The sequence below is a fragment of the Trichechus manatus genome, unplaced genomic scaffold (genome assembly GCF_000243295.1).
Source record: "Trichechus manatus latirostris isolate Lorelei unplaced genomic scaffold, TriManLat1.0 scaffold00148, whole genome shotgun sequence".
NCBI lineage: Eukaryota > Metazoa > Chordata > Mammalia > Sirenia > Trichechidae > Trichechus > Trichechus manatus.
Genome location: NW_004444084.1, coordinates 2,182,259 through 2,204,699, shown reverse-complemented (window position 1 = coordinate 2,204,699; position 22,441 = coordinate 2,182,259). Strand labels below are relative to the sequence as shown.

Sequence of the window (22,441 nt, the reverse complement as noted above, 5' to 3'; positions counted from 1 at the left end):
TGAAACCTATGAAGTGTCATACACATAAGAAGTGCTCAGTAAAATCAACTATTGTTATTATTGCTCCTTGGAAATCATATTTATGTTCCTTTAGATTAAAGACTCGAAGGCAACTGGTTTTTGGAGTCCCTGTGTAGTACAAATGGTTAACATGTTCAGCCGCTAATCGAAAGGTTGGAGGTTGGAGTCCACCCAGAGGCACCTCGAAAGAAAGACCTGGTGATCTACTTCTGAAAATCAGCCATTGACAGCTCTGTGGAGCACAGTGCTACTCTGACACACATAGGATCTTCATGAGTTGGAGTCAACTGGATGGCAACTGGGTTTTTTTAAGTTGGCAGAAGCATTACCTGTATGTGAGGTTATGTTTTCTCCACCCAGGGAGAGTGTAGCCATACTGACCAACATCGGGCACCCCACACCTGGGTTTCTTCATGATCTCAAGAGTGTTTGGGTCCAGTTTTCCAGTCACCGTCAATCCAAAAAATGCTTGCATTTCTCGAATTTTGCCAGCTATAAGACTCCTGTTCTTGCTTTGAACGAGATGACTCACTTCTATTTCAAGAGAGTAGAACTGGTTGAGATATGCCTGACCAAAAAGACAAAAAAGGCACAGACTACAGGAGAGCAAAACTTCCATCTCAGGAGAAAACAAAATTGCCAGAAATCTTCTTTGGCAGTAGGGAGGTAAAAAGGAAATAAGGAATGAGAGACAGGAAGGGGCTAGGGAGGAAAGAAGAAAGGAAAGAAGGAAAGATGAAGAAAAGTCACCCAGCTCTTTCAATTTTCAAGAATTGGCAGAGCTATGTGTGACCAGAATTAGCCAAACCACACAGCCCACAAAACTCCAAATCTCCAAAGAAGAGAATCAACCTTCTACATGTTAAATGATGATATATTTTACATATTTTTCTCTTACTTTCATTCTGGTGTTTCCTTGAAACAAATTCTAGAAGACATAGGTGATTATCCATTTTAAAAATTAAATCGGTTTAACCAAATATGGCAAATTAACTGGGCTAATTTTTTAGGAGATCTCCAAAGCTATGTATCTTACATACATATAAGGATAAGGGGCCCAAACCATAGTTTGGGTCCTACTGGTCAAAATGCTTTTATAGAGATCTCTTTTTTCTTTTAAGTCTGTCCGCTTTCTCCTCTCACTAACTACCCTTCACTTCTAACCATTGTTTAGAGTTGTAGCAAATCCTGGCTTCCCCACATCCCTGCCTCTGCCCTCTACCCCATACACAGTTCCTTGATGTCCTTAGAGCTGGGAAAAGGAAAAGCAGCTTCTCACAAGAAAGTTTGGTACTCTTTTGTAGGAATTTACAGTCTTTTTTAGGTCCCAAGACAATTGATAAAATTAATTTTATTGATAGTCTGTTAGCACCATTTATTGAGACAGTACCTGAGCCAGTTGCATATTTTCTTCATTATCCATCCTTTGGTCTGTTGGAAACGCAGAAGAAAATGTTATAAAGAGCAAAAATGTAAACAAAAGGCTCTTCATTCCTCTCTCTCTTCAGTTGAGGTCTGGTTCTGTTTGCACAGAATTTAGAAAATAATAGTGTTGAGACGTGGCATGAATTGGTTTGTATCATCGCTTAATTAACAACAGAAAGTGACTTTGCCATGAAGTGTGTCATGGTATGAGTTTTTTTTTTCCTTTCCTAGGTTGGCCAGATTTTGCCACCAGATCTGCAATTGTTTTGTAAACACAATCATTTTTCATCATTTAATTTAATATTCCATGAAGTGAGTCTCTAAGTTACTTTTGTCCTTGCAAAGTTGGAGTTTTTGGATCCATAAATACTTGAGAGTTTACAAAAAGATCTTCTTTTGAATGAAACACCGAAACATCTTGGTAGTGTGTCATAAAAAGACCATTGAATCAGGAATTGGATTACTCTAATTAGCTAATTCATCAAATGTCTTTTGAGCACCCGCTATTCGACTATTTCACTGTAAACGCAAGCATGGGTAAGGTATCTCTCTGATCTTATTGGAGAATGCAGACATAAACAGTCAAGTGTTTATCTGTTTGCACTAATGCAAGACAGGAGTCCCTGGGTGGAGCAAACAGTTAACCCTCTCAACTGCTAACCAAAAGGTTGGCAGTTCGAACACACCCAGAGGCACCTCAGAAGAAAGGCCTGGTGATCTGCTTCCCAAAGGTCAAAGCCTTGAAAACCCTATGGAATACAGTTCTACTCTGACACACATGGGGTCCCCATGAGTCGAAATCATCTTGACGGCAACTGGTAATGCAAGACAAAGTGGAGGCAAGTGGCAAAATACACAGAACAGATTATAAAGACCAACCAGGGCCAAAAGGTGACATTCACTGCTGATGGGTGTGGCTCATAAGACTCCATGCACGTGGGGTTCAGACTAAGTCTTGATGAGCCAGTAAAATGTGGATTGCACAGAGGAAGGGAGAGGGTGTACGAGTAGAGGGAGACATAGGAAGCAGGTAGTACAACAGAAATGAGTATAGGGCAGTAGGCAACATGGCCCCACTGGAGTAAACGCATATGTAGATGGATGGGAGAGGGGGACGGCCTTAAAAAAAGGTAGGAGAGATAGAGAAGGAAATGGCAATGTGAAGAGGGAGGCAGACACTGAAATGACAAGGAAGCCAAGGATAGCTGACCCACACCAGAAGGTAGGAGAGGAACATGGAACACATTCTCTCTCAGATCCTCAGAAGGAATCAACCCTGCCAGCACCTTGATTTTTTGACTTTTAGCCTCCAGAACTGTGAGACAATAAAATTTCTGACATTTCAAGCCACCCGATTTGTGGTACTTTGTGGTGGCAGCCCAAGGAAACTAACAGTGCAAGGAAAAGAAATGTTTTTTTTTTGAAGGGGTTCCAAAGCCATATGTCCATATGTTCTTTTCCTCCCTCCTACTGCTTCTTTTTTTTTTTTTTTTGGGGGGGGTTTTGGATGGTATTTCTTTTTTTTTTTAATTTTTAAAATTTTTTATTATTGTACTTTAGATGAAGGTTTACGGAACAAACTAGCTTCTCATTAAACAGTACACGTGTTGTTTTATGACATTGGTTAACAACCCCACAACATGTCAACACTCTCCCTTCTTGACCTTGGGTTCCCTATTACCAGCTTTCCTGTCCCCTCCTGCCTTCTAGTCCTTGCCCCTGCGCTGGTGTGTCTCTTTAGTCTCATTTTGTTTTATGGACTTGTCTAATCTTTGTCTGAAGGGTGAACCTCAGAAGTGACTTCATTATGAGATAAAAGGGTGTCTGGAGGCCATATTCTCGGTGTTTCTCAAGTCTCTGTCAGGCCAGTAAGTCTGTTCTTTGTTTTGTTTTTGTTAGTTGCCATTGAGTCATCTCCAACTCATGGCAACTTTATGTATAACAGAATGAAACATTGTTCAGTCCTGTGCCATCTTCTAGCACTATATCAGATAATATTCTTTTTTTAAAATTGTAGTTTAAGTGAAAGTTTACAATTCAAGTTAGTCTCTCATACAAAAATTAAGACATACATTGTTACGTGACCCTAATTGGTCTCCCTGTACTGTGACAGCACACTCCTCCTTTTCACCCTTGATTTCCTGTGTCCACTCAACCAGCTCCTAACCCTCTCTGCCTTCTCATCTCACCTCCAGACAGAAGTTCCCCATTTAGTCTCCTGTATCTACTTGAGCTAAGAAGCGCAGTCTTCATGAATATCACTTTATGTCCCACAGTCCAGTCCAATCTTTGTCTGAAGAGTTGGCCTCGGGAATTGTTTTAGTTCTGGGTTGACAGAGAGTCTGGGGGCCATGCTTTCTGGGGTTCCTCTAGTCTCAGTCAGACCATTAAGTCTGGCCTTTTTACTAGAATTTGAGTCCTGTATCCCACCCTTCCCCTGCTCCATCAGGGACTCTCTCTTGTGTTCCCTGTCAGGGTGGTCATTGGTGGTAGCCGGGTACCATCCAATTCTTCTGTTCTTAGGCTGATGAAGTCTCTGGGTTGTGTGGCCCTTTCTGTCTCTTGGGCTAATGCTTTCCTTGTGTCTTTGGTGTTCTTCATTCTCCTTTACTCCAGGTGGTTGGGACCAATTGATGCATCTTAGATGGCCGCTTGCTAGCTTTGAAGACCCCAGACACCACTCACCAAAGGAGGATGCAGAACATTTTCTTAAAAAACTTTGTTATGCCAATTGGCCTAAATGTCCCTGCAAGCATGGTCCCCAGACCCCTGCCCCTGCTACTTTGTCCCTTGAAGTGTTTGAGTATATTCAGGAAGGTTCTTAACTTTGGTTTAGTCCAGTTGTGCTGACTTCCCCTGTAGTGTGTGCTGTCCTTCCCTTTACCTAAGATAATTCTTGTCTACTATCTAGTTAGTGAATAACCCTTACCGTCCTTCCTCACCCTCATAACCATCAGAGAATGTTTTATTCTGTATTTTAACCTTTTCATGAGTTTTATAATAGTGGTATTATACTATATTTGTCCTTCTGTGACTGACTAAATTCACTCAGCATAATGCCCTCCAGATTCCTCCATGTTATAAGATGTTTCACAGCTTCATTGTTGTTCTTTATCGTTGCATAGTATTCCATAGTGTGAATATACTCTGGTCTTTTTTTGTAAGTTAGAATTTTGTTCTACATTTTTCTCCATCTCTGTCTGGGACCCTCTGTTGTGATCCCTGTCAGGGGAGTCAGTGGTGGTAGCTGGGCACCATCTAGTTGTGCTGGACTCAGGTTGGTGGAGGCTGTGGTAGCTGTGGTCCATTAGTCCTTTGGACTAATCTTTCCCTTGTGTCTTTGGTTTTCATCATTCTCCCTTGCTCCTGACAGGGTGAGGCCAGTGTAGTATCTTAGATGGACGCTCACAAGCTTTTAATACCCCAGATGTTACTCACCAAAGTAGAATGTAGAACATTTTCAGAAAAGAAATGTTTTGAATCTTGATAGATAGCGTGACTGGATATAGAATTTCAGCTAAAATAATTTTTTCTTAAAATTTTGACAGTACTGTCCCATTGCTTTCCAGAATTGAGTGTTATCATTGAGACATCTTCTATTCTGATTCTTGATATTTTTAATTTTTTTTTTCTGAAAAGTTTTAGAAATCTCTTTATCCAGTGTGTAGTAAAGAATTTGGCCTTGCCCAAAGAGAGATCTGGCCTTTGCCCTTAGATCTGGAAAGTAAGCAATATTATACCTGATAGGAGTGTCTTTATTTTGGGGAGGGGAAGGGTGGCCATAATCCATGGTCTTAGGGTAGGTGCTGGCTGCACTAGAAACAGCAACCATGTGATTTAGGGTGGGGGCTTTGAGGTACTTGCTATCAGTTGACCTGGAAACTGAGATCAACCATGTGGGCAATCAATCAATCATGCCTATGTAATGGAGTCCCAGTGAAAATTCTGAACACTGACCTTCCCTGGTTGGCAATACTCTGTGCTTATTGTCTTGCATCAATTCCAAGAGAGTAATGGATCCTGACTCCGTGGGGAGATAACAATGGAAGCTCTGCATTTGGAACTGTCCCAGACCCTGCCCTATGTGTTTCTTCCTTTGGCTCATTTTCAATCTGTATCTTTTCCCTGTAATAAATAGTAACCTAATATTCTTTGGTTAAATATGACAGATAAACCCAAAATAACAGACACTTAAATAAAATTTAAAATTTATTCATCTCTGACATAAAAGAAGCCCAGATTTGGCAATCCCGGACTTGCATGACAACTCTGCACCATAAAGGATGTAGGCAACATCTACCTTGCTGCACCACTATCTGAGTGCCTTGCCTCATGATTCAAGGTGGCTTCTCAAGTTTTAACTATTGTATCTGTATTACAGATAGCAGGAAAGAGGAAGGCGGAGAAGAAGAAAATTTCTAGTCTTTTTCTAGAAGCCCCACACAACATTCTGCTTACAAATTTTTGGCTAGAACTTACTTAAACACATGGCCACATTTAGCTGTAAGGAGGCCACAAAATATTGCCCTTTAGCTGGATGCATTGCTACCCTGAAGGAAACTGAGGTCTCATTGCAGAGGAGGAAGGGAGAATGGATGTTAGGGTAGGTAATTAGCAGGCTCTGCCATACTGAGATTTCCCCAGTGTCCAAAAAAAAACCTATTGTCGTCAAGTCAATTCCAACTCATAGTGACCCAATAGGACAGAGTAGAACTGCTCCCATAGGGTTTCCAAGGAGCAGCTGGTGGATTCAAACTGCTGACCTTTTGGTTAGCAGCCAGGTTCTTAACCACTGTGCAACCAGTGGACTGTCATATTGAGATTTCCCAGTGTCAGCATCTAGAAATGTTTTTCTTTAATCTCCCAGCCACAAAGACATAGAAAATGGCCCTGGTTTTCTGTGTCATATCCTCTTGGCAAACTTTTGATTTTAGTTGCAGTGGTTGTGGACAGGTTTGTATAATCTCATACTCACCTTGCTCTGACCAAGTCCAACCTCAAGTACATGCAGTGTGCCTTCCCACTATCTGCCCAGGGCACTGAGATGCCACAGAAGCCTGCCAGATCAGAAGTGTAAGGGAGTTAACACCCCCAGGGACAAGCCTCAACCAATGGGAGATGGGAACTGGTGGATGAACACTCCAGCCTCCTGTGCACTGGCTGGACAATTGAAAGGTATTCTGTAGGCTTCTCAGGAGGTCCTGGTGGAACGGAGCCCAAGTTGCCCATAGCAGTAGCCTTGACAGCATATCCTTATATTGGCTTCTCCTCCTTCTCTGTCTCACTCTGCTTGCTACCTCACTTGCTTCCTGGGACCACATCCAGAGTAAAATAACTATCCCCAAGTTCTTGTCTTAAGCTCTGCTTTTGAAGAAACTCAACCTAAGATTAAAAGTAATCTCATTATTTTAATTCTAAGCTTAGATCCTTACATCTCTTGTGCTCACAGAAAACTTCAATGTAACAGCCAGAAAATACTATATGCTGTCAAAAAGACAAAATAAAAAGGAACAAATAATTTTTAAATTCCTTATTATACTTCATGTTGCAGCTCACTTCCTATGACTGTGAAATATGGTTAGAAAAATAATATGAACTCAGTTCTCATCTCAAAAATGATAAATCAGATTTGGGCCAAAAATCTATAATAACTAGCCAGCACAGCTGGCAGGGGTTCTGAGATGAATCTCCCTTTCTTTTTTACTGTAAAAAACTACCCTTTTAGGAAGTTTTATAAAACCCAATAGTCTGAACGGGGTTCTACTACTAAAAATGCAAAACTCAGTTTTTACAGATCCTTTTACCCTTGTTAATTGGTGCAATGAATTGTTTATATATCTTTCTCATAATGCAGCACCTGGAACATGTAAGTGATTAATTAATTCTAGTTGAATAAATGGACGGCTGAGTGAAATGATAGTATATACTAGTTTCTGTCTATCCACCTTATAAAATAAGTTAAGAATAATCTTCTAGCATATCCAAAGGAATTTTTTAAAGAATATTAAGTATTTATATAATATTTCATGAACAGTTAAGCAGTTTCTGAAAGTTTATTATCAATAGTACAATAATTCTGACAAGGGAATAAACGGTTAAACATATATCTGAAATTTGCCATTTATTGTTTATACTTAGATAAACTATGTGGTGATTTTTTTAAAATTATAAGTAGGTCAAGAATCAGTAATTTCAAACTTCTATTGAAAGTTTTTTGAAGTTTGAAATCTTTATTTCAAACTCACTTAATAGATGATTTTTGAACCAGAATAAGGAGCAAATTATATACTAAATTAGTTGTCCGTGAAATTTAAGGACTTAATTGGAGACAGAAAACAGAATGTGCTAGGAGAAATGTATTTTACAAGCCACAATTTTATTGTAATAAACTGCATTGCATCCTAATTGCCAATAAGACATTTTGATGTCTGGGCTAGACATTTTGGTTCTACATCTAAAGTTTTTATCAGAAAAGATCTATTAGCAAATGTATGCCTCTAAGCTGTTTAATTCAGTTCAATGGGATTTATTTAATTTTGCGCCCAGAACTGTACTGTTTGTGCAGTAAATCCCGACTGTTTGTAAAGCGTGTCCTCCCAAGCCCCTCAGGAAATAAAGAAATAAGGAACAACAGATCCAACTAGCCGTTTACTTGGACTCTAGAAGGAGAGAGCAGGAGAAGGCAAGAGAGGAAGTGGTACATCTCCACTCTGCTGTTCCCCTGGGGAGATGTCTGATTAGCCTCAATGGCGGTTCAACCTTGGCATTCTGTGTTGATTCATTTTAAGTACAGAAGTTGTTGTGTGCCATGGAGTCTATTCCAACTCATAGCCACCTTACAGGACAGAGTAGAACTGCCCCATAGGGTTTCCAAGGCTGTAATCTTTATGGAAAAGGAGCCCTGGTGGTGCAGTGATTAAGCACTGGGCTGCTAACCGAAAGGCCAGTGGTTTGAACCCATCAGCCGCTCTGCAGGAGAAAGATGTGCCGGTCTGCTTCCATAAAGATTGCAGCCTTGGAAACCCTATGGGGGCAGTTTTACTCTGTCCTATAGCGTTGCTATGAGTAGGAATTGACTCAATGGCAATGAGTTCTTTTTTGGTTTAGTCTTTACAGAAGCAGATCACCAGGTCTTTCTCCCCAGTGAGTGGGTTCAAACTAACAACCTTTCAGTTAGCAGGCCAGCACTTAACCACCTTGCCACTAGGGCTCCTTACGTACAGAAGTACCAACCATGTTTCTTTCCAAGAGTGGAAAATAGCACCACATTTTCAGTAAAGTCAAGGAGTATCGTCTATGTTGTTTGTAATCCTTATTTCTAACTAAAATCTGGTGTTAAATTGTATTTAGCAGACACACTTAAGATATGCTTAAAGAAACTTAGGAAAATACAAACATTTTAGAAGTCAGATAAGCAAGTAATGAAATAGTGAATATTGAGGTGAAAAAGAGGGCTTACTCTCCTGTGTTTCTATTGTGATAGATGGACTAACCTGAGATGGAATATGTAAGAAGTGAATTAGCCTCTGCTAGCAGGGGAATATTCCAAACATATTTTCATTGAGGACAGGCCTAATGAATATAGTGATGGCAAACAGCATTACCATTTATTGCTGAGAAAAGTATAGACAGGACATGATGTAAGGAATATGCAAATTGAATTTGCCTACCATTAACATTCAGAAAATGGATGCATGTTTGAGTTTGCTTAAACTTTATCTACAGTTAAGCCATTTATTGCTTCTGTCAATTCTAGTAACTCTACGAGCATTAAGATTAAATGCATAATATATTGGTCCACTGAAGAAAAGGAAGAAGTCTATAAAAAAAAAAGAGAGAGAAAAAATTTGTTGAATTAGCTTGTAGAAGTACAGTTTCAGACATTTTCAATTACAAACCCCTACCTGTCCCAATATAACACTCAACTGCAAACATTTAAAAAAAAATTGAACAAAGTTATTAATTTTTTTTCCCTACTTACGATCTTGATGGAAAACTGCATCAACTCTACTTTGTATTCCTTGAAAGGTACTTGCTATGCTTTTGGGGTAACCTGGTTCCATGAATTGTCTTTGGTTATCATATCTGAGGGGGAAAAAATGTTGCATGTTTTAAGACAAATATGGTGTATAATGGTAACAGTTCTCTTTAAATTGTACATACTTCACAAAGTGCCTTTGCATATATTTTCTCAGCCAGTCCTCACAATGCTGTATTTATTGGAATTAAGAATGGTTAACTTCTCTACCTAAGAATACACACCCAGTTATAAAAGATATCAGTATTATTAATACTAAAATAGGCTTCTGATTGCTGATGAAGTGTTTTTTTCCCAAAACTAAGAGCTCATATTTACTAAGGGTTGTACTTAATTGGTACAACTATGTGTATATGTGTGTGTGTATATATGTGTGTGTGAATAAATATAAGTAAGTCCAACTTGGACACCAAACTCTGTAGGCGATTTGCATAATGTTTGAGGGTGTCAGGACTTAACTCATAAAGGAGACTTGGCCTAACACTTTCTTTGCGTCCCACCCTAGTGTTTTATTAAGGTTTGCTCTGTTCCATGATAGAGAATCCTCCATGCTATTGAGCAGTCATTTGAGTTCATAAAACAAAATTTTCAAAAGCCAAAGCACTAACAATCATATTATGAAAAGTAATATTTTTTGACTAAACCCTATCAAAGACCACCTAAAATTTTTCCTGAAAAAATTCCTGAATTTTTATCATCCTTAGTAGTTTGTGGATGGCATAAAGAAATGCAGATTTCAACATCTAATTGAAAAAAAATAGGTAATCTTACCTCCAGAATTGATCATTTACAAAGAAGTATGTTTTTCCGCTGTAGGAAACAGCGGCATCAATGGCTTGGACACTCCTGGGGAAACCATAGTTTGATATATCCCTGGGATAACCTTGCTGAATAGTATAGCCACTCACAGCCCAGTATCGTCTGCCTGCCAATGATTCAGGTTATATGTTAGATGAAATTCTTCCATTTTTACAAAATAATGTGCACCACTTCTTATATAGATACAGCATAGATATTAAAATACATCCTAGAACAATAGTCTTTAAAAGATGAAGATGGTAAAATTAAGTCCATGGGATTATGATATGCCTAGCAGTTCCCCAACCCCTTTAAAAAAATTCAGACTTCTTAGGCTGATATTCGAGGACCCCACAATTGGATGTTTTATCTCGCATGACTTCTATACAGAGATTAAATTACAGCCTTGGGGAATCTTAAAATATTACAGCCGGGTGGAGGCAGAGGAACACTAAAGATGGCCTGATATGGTCCTCTCATTTTGTAGATGAGAAAACTGAGGTTTGAAGAGCATACTATTTGCTTAAGTTCACAGAGCAGTTAGCGACAGAGATGGGACCGACTCAAGTAACCTGACAAAACCTGGCCAGCAAAATGTTCTCTCATTGGCTCACCTCTTCTGAACCTGGAAGGGGCCTGCTGTAGGTTGAAATGTGTCCTCCCAAAATATACGTTGAAATCCTGACCCCATACCTATAAAAATGATTCTGTTTGGAAATAGAGTTTTCTTTGTTATGTTAATTAGGTCATACAAGAGTAGTGTGGGTCCTAAACCTAATCACTCCTGAATATAAAAGGAGCAAATGGACGCAGAGACACACACAGGGAGAACAAGACAGATGAGGGGGATATATATATCTATAAGGATTGCCGGCAGCTACTAAGAGCTGGACTAGACAAACAGGGGATTCTCCCTATAGCCATACCCTGAATTTGGACTTGTAGATTGCTGAACTGTGAAAAAATAAATTTCTGCCCTTTAAAATGTAGATGTATTACGGCAGCACTAGGCAACTAAGACAGGACCACAAAGAAGTCCTGCCCACTACCTTCAAGCAGAACTAAAAGTAAGTTGAAAACCTTAGGCAATTACCTTTAAATAAGAAAATCATGTCCCTATCGTAATCCTCATAAGCAGCCTGTATTCCATTTGACAGGGATGGCCAGAATAGAGAAATAAAGTTTAGTCGGACTATTCGTAGCTGAGGGTGCCTTCTCCAGAAGTACCTAAAGAATATAAAGAAACACAACGGAAAAAAATCACATACACAACAGATTAAATGGGCAGCTTCTGTGAGTCTTGGGCTAGTCTTGACACTTCCTAAGATTGCTGGGAGAATATAATACGATGATGGATGCAAAGTTCCTAACACAGTGGCCAGCACATGACCAGAGCTTATGGTGATATTATCCATCTGATGAGCACTTTATGGTTTTCAGAGGAGTTCAGAGGAATGGTCTTATTTGATTCCACTTTGCATTGTCCCTTCCTCACACAATGGCAAATCTTCATTTGTTAGTATCGTTCATTATTGTTCCCAGAAAATGATAGAATATATAGCCATCAACAGTAGGCAATAGCAAATATGCTCAATCTCTGTATTATAAACACAAAAACAAAAAAAACAAAACCAACTAGTCACCATGGAATTGGTTTCAACTCTTGGTGATCCCATGGGTTGCAGAGTTCAGCTGTGCTCCATAGAGATTTCAAGGCTATGACCTTTTGTAAGCAGATCACCAAGGCCTCTCTTTTAAGGCACCTCTGGGTAGGTTAGTCGGTGCCTAACTGTTCGCACTACTCAGGGGGTCAGTCTCTGATTACACAATCACAGAATAGCAATGGGGAAGTGAAGAATCCAGTCAGTTAGGTGATTGACTCCACAGCTAGTAAGGTGATAGTTTCCATTTTACTTGACTAGTTTTGGATAGAACTGAATGATGTTTTAGTGCCAGGTAAACCTAGCTATAGCGTTCCCAAGCAGATACAGTGCATGTCTGTTTATATCACCAGAAATATCTGAATGTTTGTGAAGGTTTTAGTCTCCCCCACCTCCGGATGTTTCGAGTAACCCAGAAACAACTAAAAAAATTTCAAGGAGATGAATAGGTGTAGAATTCAAAGGAAAACCTGGGAAATGTATGACTTAATTAGAATCCAGTTTTAAGTTATGCCAGTTAAGAGAAGTCAAAAGAAGGAATAATTCAATCTTATACTTGTCTTTAAAGAAAAATATTTCTCCTCGGAGGGTGGTGATAGCATCAAATGCCAATCTGGGGTCACAGGCTATGGGAGTGCTTGGTCCAGTGGGTTGGATAGGGTCGCTCGAAGATCCTGTTAAAAAATAGGGCGTGGTGTTTTATAAGCAAAGTTCAGTGTGACTATTAGGATACTTTAGATGTTTTTCAGAAAGATAAAGGGTTTTCATATGAAGAGAAATGCTACCAGACTATTCCAAGAGGCATTAAAATAACTGTAGATTTGGCCCTCTTAAAGTTTTTTTTTTTTTTTTAATACGATGAACGATGGTCTTCAGAGACAGCTCCAGGTTTAGTTGTGAAGTAAAGAAATTTGAATTCTAAACCTATCCATTTTTTTTTTTAATCCTACTCTCCTGCTTCTCCCCCTTCTTGGTGTCTCTTTCCCCTTTTTTGGTCACTCGGTATCCACTTATTAATAACCTATGATATGCAGGTGATACAACCTTGCTTACTGAAAGCGAAGAGAACTTGAAGCACTTACTGATGAAGATCAAAGACCACAGCCTTCACTATGGATTACCCCTCAACATAAGGAAAACAAAAATCCTCACAACTGGACCAATAAACAACTTTATGATAAATGGAGAAAAGATTGAAGCTGTCAAGGATTTCACTTTACTTGGATCCACAATCAACCCCCAAGGAAGGAGCAGTCAAGAAATTAAACAACGCATTGCACTGGGCATATCTGCTGCAAAAGACCTCTTTAAAGCGTTAAAATGTGAAGATGTCACTCTAAGGACTAAGACCCATGACCCAAGCCGTGGTGTTTTCAATCTCCTCATATGCAGGGGAAAGCTGGGCAATGAATAAGGAAGACTGAAGAAGAATTGGCAGCTTGGATCATAGTGTTGATGAATATTGAATATACCATGGACTGCCAAAAGAATGAACAAATCTGGGTTGGAAGAAGTACAGCCAGAATGCACCTTAGAAACAAGAATGGTGAGACTTCGTCTCACATACTTTGGGTACGTTATCAGGAGGGATCAGTCCCCGGAGAAGAACATCATGCTTGGTAAAACAGAGGGTCAGCGAAAAAGAAGAAGACCCTCAACAAGATGGATTAACACAGTGGCTGCAACAATGGGCTCAAGCATGACAATGATCATGATGATGGCGCAGGACCGGGCAGTGTTTCGTTCTGTTGTACACAGGGTTGCTATGAGTCAGAACCGACTCGACGGCACCTAACAACAACAACAACAGTATCCACTTACTCCTTCCCCATCAAAACCCACTACCAGGAAAGATCTGGTTATCAGTCTTTTACACCACAGAGTAAATCTAAGTTGAGTTTTAATATCTTTTCTTTATAAATATTTTTGTTTTAACCTCTTTTCTCATTGTAGATATAAATATTTTTGTTTTAACCCATTTTCTCATTGTAGAATTAAAGGCTGTGCTATTAGTTATGGGAATTTAAAACACTGGTGAGCAAAAAATGTGACGGTGGGGGAGAAAGGAGTTGAGGAGTAAAGGCAATTAGAGTAGGGCTTCTCATTCTTAGAAATTCTATTATCATGAAAGAAATTCCATGGTTGTGGTACCCTGGCCGGCTTGGTTTTCTAGTCCTTTCCCACCAGAGAGTGGCGAGTGCTTTCCTCAATTCCTCTCCACTCCACTCCATTCTACACTGTTTAATGGAGCGCTAAACTGGAGAGGTTGGCGGTTTGAACCCCTTAATGGGAGAAAAACCTGGAGATCTACTCCTCTAAAGATTGTTGTCTGTCAGTTTGTCGTTCTGTGGGGGCATGCGTGTTGCCGTGATGCTGGAAGCTATGCTGCCAGTATTCAGATACCAGCGGGGTTACCCATGGCAGACTAAGACAGACTAGGAAGAAGGACCCGGCAGTCTACTTCTGAAAAGAATTAGCCAGTGAAAACCTGTAAAGAGTACAGCCTAGGAAACCCTATGGGGCAGTTCTACTCTGTCACACGGGGTTGCTATGAGTCACAAACTTACTCAGTGGCGCCTAAACAAACAATAAAAACCCCTTCCTTGGTTTCTTGTTCTTCCTCACAACTAGTAGGGGGTAGGAGGAAAAAAGGGAGGAAAAATGCAATGGTTTTACCCAGGCAGTACTTCTTATGGCAAGGCAAAAACCCCTATACTCCTCCCTGAGAAGTGTCAGTCATGCCTTTTTAAAAAATGTTTCTTTTCCTCCCCATACTCTACTTCCATTCCGCCCCGTCTCCACAGGAAACAATTTTAATACGTTCAGTATAAATCGTTTTGTTGGTATGTATTCTTGAACATGCTTTGTCTGTATACATTTTTAATTTACTTAGATATACATATCATGTGATATAATTTATACATTGTCTAATAAGTATCATTCTGTTTCTTTTTCACTAAGCACAATATTTTAAAGATCCATCTACTTTGTTGCCATATGCACATCAAATTCAACGCCTCTGATTGCACCATACCCCATTTTACCTGCACATTCTCCTCATGATAGACCCTCAACTTCCCTCCAGCTTCCACCACCACAGACAAAACTGTAGCGAACATCCTTGGCATACCTTGTACATGTCCCCTTGAGGGTCTATGTGAGATTTTTGGGAGGGAAATGGATTGAGGAGCAGGATTGCTTTATCAAAAGGGACAGTCATATCTTTTTAAAAATCTATAAAATGTGGGAAGCAAGAAGGAGGAGGGAAAAATATTACCACCATCTAGAGATAACTATTGAAAATAGTTGTGGTGCATTTCTTCCTATTCTTTTCCTTGAGGCAGCAATAGAGGCTCAGCTCCCCATCCCCAGGCCTCCTTTGTTATGCTATATTAGCTACAGGTAACTTTCAGAGGTCAGTTTGAGCTTTCCCAGAGGAGAGAATCTGAGAGAAGTGCAAAGGGAGATGCTCAGATCCTGAGCCTGTTGGTTCCTATCCCCATCTCCCACCGAGGACTATAGTGCTATAGTGTTGTTCAGGTGACCTTACCATAGATGGCCTGGATGCCATTGATGTCATCTTGAGAGAGCAAGTATGTATTGGGGTCTCTGTAAGCGTAGGTGGGATACATCAAGGCACCAGGATCAGAGGAGTGAGCGAGCCCCAGTGAATGGCCAAATTCATGAGCAGCAACAAGAAACAAGTTGTAATCTGAAATGCAAGCGTATGTGGTGAATGGCTCTAAGGGTGGTGGAAATACAATTTCAAAGAAAGTAGCTTCCAAGGCAAAACTGCCTGGAGGAACAGCCCTCCACCCCATCTTTTTCACCTTCCCGTCAGGTACACAAAGAAATGGAGACTGGGACGAATCAAGCTGGCAGTCATAGGTTAGGATTAGGTGAGTATGAGCTTCTCGTCAAATCTTAGACCAAGAAAAGCTGCAATTATTCCAATTCCCACATTTTATGAATTTGGGCCTGGGATTTTGAGAAATGATGGTCACAAAATTTGTCAGCGGCAAAGCCACCACAGGTCTCTCTAAATCCTACTCCTCTTGTGCTCCTATACCCATCCCTCTTCAGTTTCCCAGGCCCGCAGTCTCATTAGTAGAGTCTCAATGAGTAGGTAGTTAGAAAATAAGCCTACCAGGCAGCAGAGGAACCTTGGATGCAGGGCCAACTCATAATGGCTCCCTAATCATGTACAGCCTAGCACTGGCTCTTCCCTGTTCCTGAGCTCTCCAACCAGTTCTAGAAATGCTCGATTGGAAAGTGAGAAGTCCCTTATAGCTCCCTTGCCCATCTTTTAATGTCTCCTAGCATAGTGCCTTTCATGACAGACTTTCAGAGCTTCACTCACCTGGCTCCAAGAGACATTTTGACTTCTTTGGTTCCCTGATGGAAATCCTTCACTCCAGCTTTCTCACAAAATACCCTATACTTTGCTACATGCCCACCTTAACCAACAATATAGTCATAGTTGTAAGGTGCTTACCTTATGCTAGACAATATCCATGTGCAATATTTTTAATCTTCACAGCATTTTTGTTAAATAGGTATCATTAACAATATTTTACAGTAAAGGAACTGAGGCCTTTGGATTTTGAGTGTCTTATTCTTGATCTTACAATTAGTAAGTCGGAGCTAGGGTTCAACCCAAGTTCAAAACCCGTGCTCTTACCACAATGTTCAATTTCCTGTAGTAATTCTTAAATGGACAGAATAATGAGGTAGTTAAAGAGGCAGAAGAAAAGGGCTATTGTGATTCTGTGGAGAAAGGACTCATTTCCGGCTGAAAGGCAAGACAGCAGGTGGCATTTGACAGAGCACTGAAAGATGAGAGAGAGTTTGAAAGGTGGGACTTGGTGTATGGGGAAGGGTATTTCAGGAGGAAGAAACAATATGAACAAACTTAGGGAAGGTGGAAAGCACAAGATGTGATCTTGGAACAGGGAATGGGGCAGTGTTGGCTGGTACTTATGGAATATGAAGATACAGCAAGAAAAACTAGGGCAGAAATTCACCAAGAGCTGTCAATGCCAAGCGAAAATGTTTAGACCTTAGTTGGTATAGAACATATAAACACTGAAAGTTTTAAGCAGAAGAGTAATATGTTCCAAGGTTGGCTTTTCAATGACAAATCCTGCTGCACCTAGGAAAAATTAGAGGGAGCAGAGGTTGGAGGTGAAGAATCCAGTTAGGAACCTGGGTCATTTAGTTGAGGTAAGAGATAATGATCATCTGACTAGTGGGGAGAGTAACAGGAATACAAAGCCGTGGAGAGTTCTTATGTGTCTTTGGGTACATACAGCTCCTAGCGCAGGGATTTAGGTGTAATAGCCACAACATATATGTTGAAAAAATGGCAAGAGGAACAGGTGGCAAGCAAAGATAAATAGTGTCTCTCCAGTTATTAACTAAAAGGTGCTCCGTGGTGTATTATTATCCCATGGCCTGGTAAAATGCCATATAGTATTGATAGACCTGTCCTTAGCCTCTTTTCTTCCTTGCAGGGGCCAGCCCTTCTTATTATAAGCCTTCTTCTGAAAGGAGTGGTTTGCTATATGGGAACATATCATTGAAAAAGAGCTTTGTGAAAATGCAATAGCTAGGTGAAAAAGATGACTGCTCTTTTCTAAACAGGGCCATTTTTGTAAAGGAACCCAGTTATTTCTGGATTTCAAAAAATAGGGGCCTTTTCTAAACATTATTAAGTTTCAAAATATCAAAAGAAAGATATACTTTAAAGTGGAGGTCAGCAAACTTTTTCTGTAAAGGGACAGATAGAAAATATTTTAGCTTTTGTGGGCCATGTGGTCTCTGTCACAGCTATTCAGCTCTGCCATTGTAGACTGAAAGCAGCCATAGACAATATGTAAGTAAATGTGTGGACCTGTTCCAATAAAACATTATCCATAAATCAAGGGGCCAGGTGGGATTTGACGCTGGTCTGTATTTTTTGATTCCTGCCCTAGAAAAGGAGGTCAGTAAGTAGCCTCAGGATTTTTTAACCTAAGGTAACTTAATATCCTAAGGCAGCAAAAAATTTAAATCGTCAGTTAGGGTGAGTTTGAAATGTGACAGTAACTTGGATGTGGGCATTGATTCTAATGTGGAAAAGGTTCATTCAAAAAGTACATGTGGACATAGCCTTGGTTAACTTACTTTCGTAGGTGTTGGTCCATTTTTCTTCTGCATCAAAATGGGCATCTCCTCCAATACCTGGGCCTGGTTGAAAGGCATGAGCAAGGATTCCGTTGGGTCCATCAAATGGAGAATTGTCACCATGATCTGAAATAAAACAATTCATATTGAATCTTTGCTGAGTCTCAAGTTAACAATGGAAAGTAAAATTGAGGATGATTGCTTTGAGATTACCTCTTACAAGAAAACTAATCTCGATGTCTGCTTTTCTCTCTGAGATCTTGGTGAAGCTCAGGGGCGAAACACGGCTCCAGACTTTAAAGGCTTTCTTAATAGCTTTTTCCACCTCAGCCTTTGCCAAATCTGAGGGATAATTTCTAATCCTTCAAAGTGAGAAGATGTGTGAAGAGTTCATTATCGTGCAGAACAGGCTATCAACAGATTGAGTTGCTCTATCTTAGAGTGAGTTGCATAGGTGATGTGTTACCACAGGGGAGGATATAAACAGGGGATGAGGATTCTGGGTTGAGGAGAGATATCAGTTCATGTCTGGATTTTGACCCTGCTTAACTTCAGGATTTTAGACAAGTTACTTTGTCTTTAAACTTTAGTTTCCTTGTTCATAAAATGAAGATAGTAAAATAGTACCCCTCTCATAGAGTGCTGTGTGGATTAAATACATGTAAAGCATTTAGTTCACTACCTGGCAAATAGTAGTATTAAAAAAAGTGTTGAATGCCCATAGGTCAGGTGACAGAAAGAGTGTAGAATGAAGAGTGAAGTAAGAGTTCTGCCAAAACATTAATTTATAGTCTGTAGGCAGAACACACTTTAGGGAAACTCCCTTTTCAGCTGATTGATTGATTACATTAGATTGCATTATAGAAGGTGATTACACAATGTTACATTAGATGTAAAGTAATCACATTATATTACATTACACTGTGGAAGTTAATCTGCTCTACCCAAGGCCAACTGATATATCCACATGTAACTACTCCATGACAGCAACTAGATTAGTGTTTGGCTAAACAACTGGGAACCAAAGCCTAGTCAAGCTGACACATAAAATTAACCATCACAGGCTGTTTCATTATTATCAGGGTATATCAACAAGCCTGATCTAGATTCTTCCCAGTAATAATTAAACCTTTTTGGGGTCCTGAAGTGAGTGCTTAGAGAGACAGCCTGACTTCATTATGGTCCCCTTTAGATCGTTGGTGAAGGAAGACAAAAATGGCAGGCTTTGGAGTGAAAAGAATCCATGGAATCGCTACCCTTTCATCCTCATGCTCATTCACTAGGATCTAAACTCCACAAGAGCAGGGATGTTTGTCTATTTATCCCTGGTGTATCCCAAGTCCTAAAACAGTTTCTGGCACAGCCTAAGAGCTCAATGAATACTGGCTGAATGTATGAATTCTGAAACTCAAGAAACATCACCTGTAGGTCACGTTCATGTGTTTCCACTTGGGGTTTCCTGGGGTTACCATAAAACCACCACCATCAGGCACTCCACAGCGAGGCTTTTGCATTATCTCCAGGGTTTCAGCATCTGGCTTCCCTGTTGCGTTCAACCCAAAGAACAGCTGCATTACTTTAAGCTTTTCAACAACCACGCTAGCGCTGTTCTTCCTTTCAGACTTAAATTGAGTCCTGGGCAATTGGTAGAACTTTTCTAGGTAATTCTGGACAAAAACAAAAACATAAGCATACTTGCTGTGGTATTACCTTCAGTTCTCTGAGTATTTTACATTATTTTCTAAATTGCTCCGGGGATCAAACCATGGCTTATAACCTGACAAAGCCACAGAAACAAAAACACAAATTTATAGGTTGACTTTGAGAGAATAGTACCTACTGAAAAGAGCAGCCTTTCCATTCAGTACTCTAGTTTATGTTCATGCATAAAAATAGGTGTCTCCTAAACGAGTCATTTGGTACATACAAAATGCCACTATACAGTACAGGCAGTCCCTGGATGATGAATGAGTTCCATTCTTAAGTCTGTCTTTAAGTTGAATTTGTAGGTAAGTCAGAACAGTTAGGTATGGTTTGTATCTAATGTCATTTAGTCAAATGCTTGTCTTAGTATATAGTATATAGTGTGCATTTCTATGCACAAAAAACTTTAAAGAAACACTTCTGGATACACTAAAAAATCTTTAACATAATAATACAGTAATAATAATATTTTGATGTGTGTCACAAAGTAGTGCTCATTTGCTATTGTGAAGCATTGTATGTCCCTCAGATTTTTAATATAATATGCTTTACGAGGTATTCATAACTATGGGTTGTATGTAGGTTGGATGTTCACAACCCAGGAACTGCCTGTAATGAGATTGCTTATTTTTATAAAAGGAAAAATTAGCAACAGCATTTATTAACTTCTCCTGAGGTATTAGTTGCATCATGCAGATTATCTCTTTTAATCTTCTAAACACTACTATAACAAAAAAAAACAAAAACAAAAACAAAACAAAACTAACAAACCAATTTGTGTCAAGTCAACTCTGACTCACAGCAACCTCATGTGTATCAAAGTAGAACTGTGCTCCATAGGGTTTTTTAATGGCTGTGATCTTTCAGAAGTAGATTGCCAGACCTTTCTTCTGAGGTGCTTCTGGGTGAACTCTAACCTTTTAGTTAGCAGCCAAGTGGATTCACCATTTGGACCACTCAGGGATGCCAAACACTACTACAGAATAGATTTAATCATCCTCATGAAGAAATGGAGGCTCAGAGAGTTAAGGAAGTTGCCAAGATTACAATTCAGGTCCCAACTCACCATGTTGCATCTCAAATGAGAATTTGCAATGTCAAAAGAGGAACTTCAAATATGTTTTTGGGTAACAGCAGCATCACTGATATAAACATTCTATCCACCAAGATAACTCTTTATAAGGAGCCACCGTTCATTTGGAACTAAGGGTTCTGAAGGATGTTAACAAGGCAATTATATGACTTCTTTATCTCACCTTCTCTAGCCTGTGAACACCTGGTACTTTGTAGATGACACAGACAGAACACAAGCTTGTAATCAGACAGGTTTGGGTTCAAATCTTGGCTCTGCCACCAACTGGCTGTGAGACTTTGGACATGTCAGTTAACTGATTTAAAATCACATTCTCATCTCTAAAGTAAAAATAATAATATCCACCTCACAGGGTTGTTGTGTGGATTAAATAAGATGTTTGTGCAACAGTTAGCAGGTTGCCTTGTAAGCGCTCAATAAATTAGCTTAATGAATCTAGCTATTCGCCCAGAGGTTTACTGTTATCACTAGAAGAGGTACCAAAAATTTAGCAACAAGAAAAACGCCTTTCTAAAAGCGTATTGCTACGAAAATTGCGCGTGCAAATATGTAACAGCGTTTCCTTGTGTTTCTTAAAATTTGACCTGGCTTTCTTACTGTGAAACAACAGAAAAAAGCTTTTGGCTCTGTTTCATAGTGCTTCCAAGAGTTTATAAATAGCCCTGCAATCTGGTGCTTGGTAAATCACTAGGAACTGATTCCTGCTTTGTTCTCATCTCCCACCTCATGCTCTCTTCTACACCCGGGATTTTTGGCTGCAGAGGGAAGTTTGTATAGGAAGCACAAAGCATGTAACTAATGTTGGGGACATAATGGAAGGGAAAACCTTAGGTAACCAAGAAAGAAAGAAAATCATTTAGTTTTATAATTAAAGCCATTCCTTCTAAAAGGGTTCCCAAGCTGGAGGCAGCTTGGCAGCAGTATTTTCCTGGGCTTTGAAGAGCCAGCATATGTTTGTGCCCTGACTGTTAGAGGGCCCAGTCCTTGCCAGATTGGAACCATCCAAATCACTGAACCAAGTTGTCCAGCCTCAAGGAAATCACCCAGATAATTTCTTTCAGCCTGTTTTAACTAAGAAGAGAAAACTACCCACCCAATTTCCCAATAATCATCAAATCAACCACCCACCCCAGGGGATCATTGATAATTAATTTACCTGAACAATTTTTGTGTTTTTCTCTTCGGGGGGTTCAGCAGGTACAGGGAAGGCCATGGAGAGCTGCATGTGGAGTAAGAGCAGCAGCGTAAGCATCTTCAGACTTAACATGGCCTTTTCTTCCAACACTACCTCTGCTGGCTTTCCTCTCTGCTTCTCTGGGTACAGACCTCCCCTGTTGGGTACCTGAAAGCTCACAGCATCACGTGTCACTCACTGCTCTTTTTGAGTCCCTTATAAAGCCACATCTTAAACAATTGCTGCATCAGGAATATGAAGCAACAGAGGTTATTTATACCCTGACCATTTTGCAATTGTATAATGTGATTGAGTACCCCCAAATGGGGGAGACTTTCAGCAAGAAAAAAAAAATTGCTACA

General features: G+C 39.9%; 2 protein-coding genes across 3 annotated transcripts in view; both read right to left on the bottom strand.

The window, feature by feature from the left end:
* The window catches only part of MMP27 (matrix metallopeptidase 27), a 20,975-nt gene extending 11,726 nt beyond the window's left edge, over positions 1 to 9,249 (bottom strand). The window contains exons 1-3 of the mRNA XM_004385876.2: positions 9,117 to 9,249; positions 1,412 to 1,542; positions 351 to 589 (exon numbers count right to left, since the gene is read on the bottom strand). Coding sequence (XP_004385933.1) covers positions 351 to 589; positions 1,412 to 1,513 — 341 coding nt within the window. The 5' untranslated portion in view covers positions 1,514 to 1,542; positions 9,117 to 9,249. The remainder of the gene's footprint in view (positions 1 to 350; positions 590 to 1,411; positions 1,543 to 9,116) is intronic.
* Positions 8,542 to 22,441, bottom strand: MMP8 (matrix metallopeptidase 8). Of its 2 annotated transcripts, none has more exons than XM_004385859.2 (10): positions 22,062 to 22,441; positions 19,531 to 19,775; positions 18,322 to 18,470; positions 18,109 to 18,234; positions 15,494 to 15,655; positions 12,500 to 12,617; positions 11,376 to 11,509; positions 10,256 to 10,409; positions 9,428 to 9,531; positions 8,542 to 9,265 (listed from the first exon to the last, which is right to left on the bottom strand). In XM_004385859.2, the coding sequence occupies exons 1-10, from the start codon at positions 22,170 to 22,172 to the stop codon at positions 9,162 to 9,164; spliced, it is 1,407 nt and encodes a 468-aa protein (XP_004385916.1). In that variant the 5' UTR covers positions 22,173 to 22,441; the 3' UTR covers positions 8,542 to 9,161. The 2 variants fall into 2 exon arrangements, with proteins under 2 accessions (XP_004385916.1, XP_023595895.1); XM_023740127.1 differs by having other exon boundaries at positions 19,531 to 19,651; positions 22,062 to 22,146.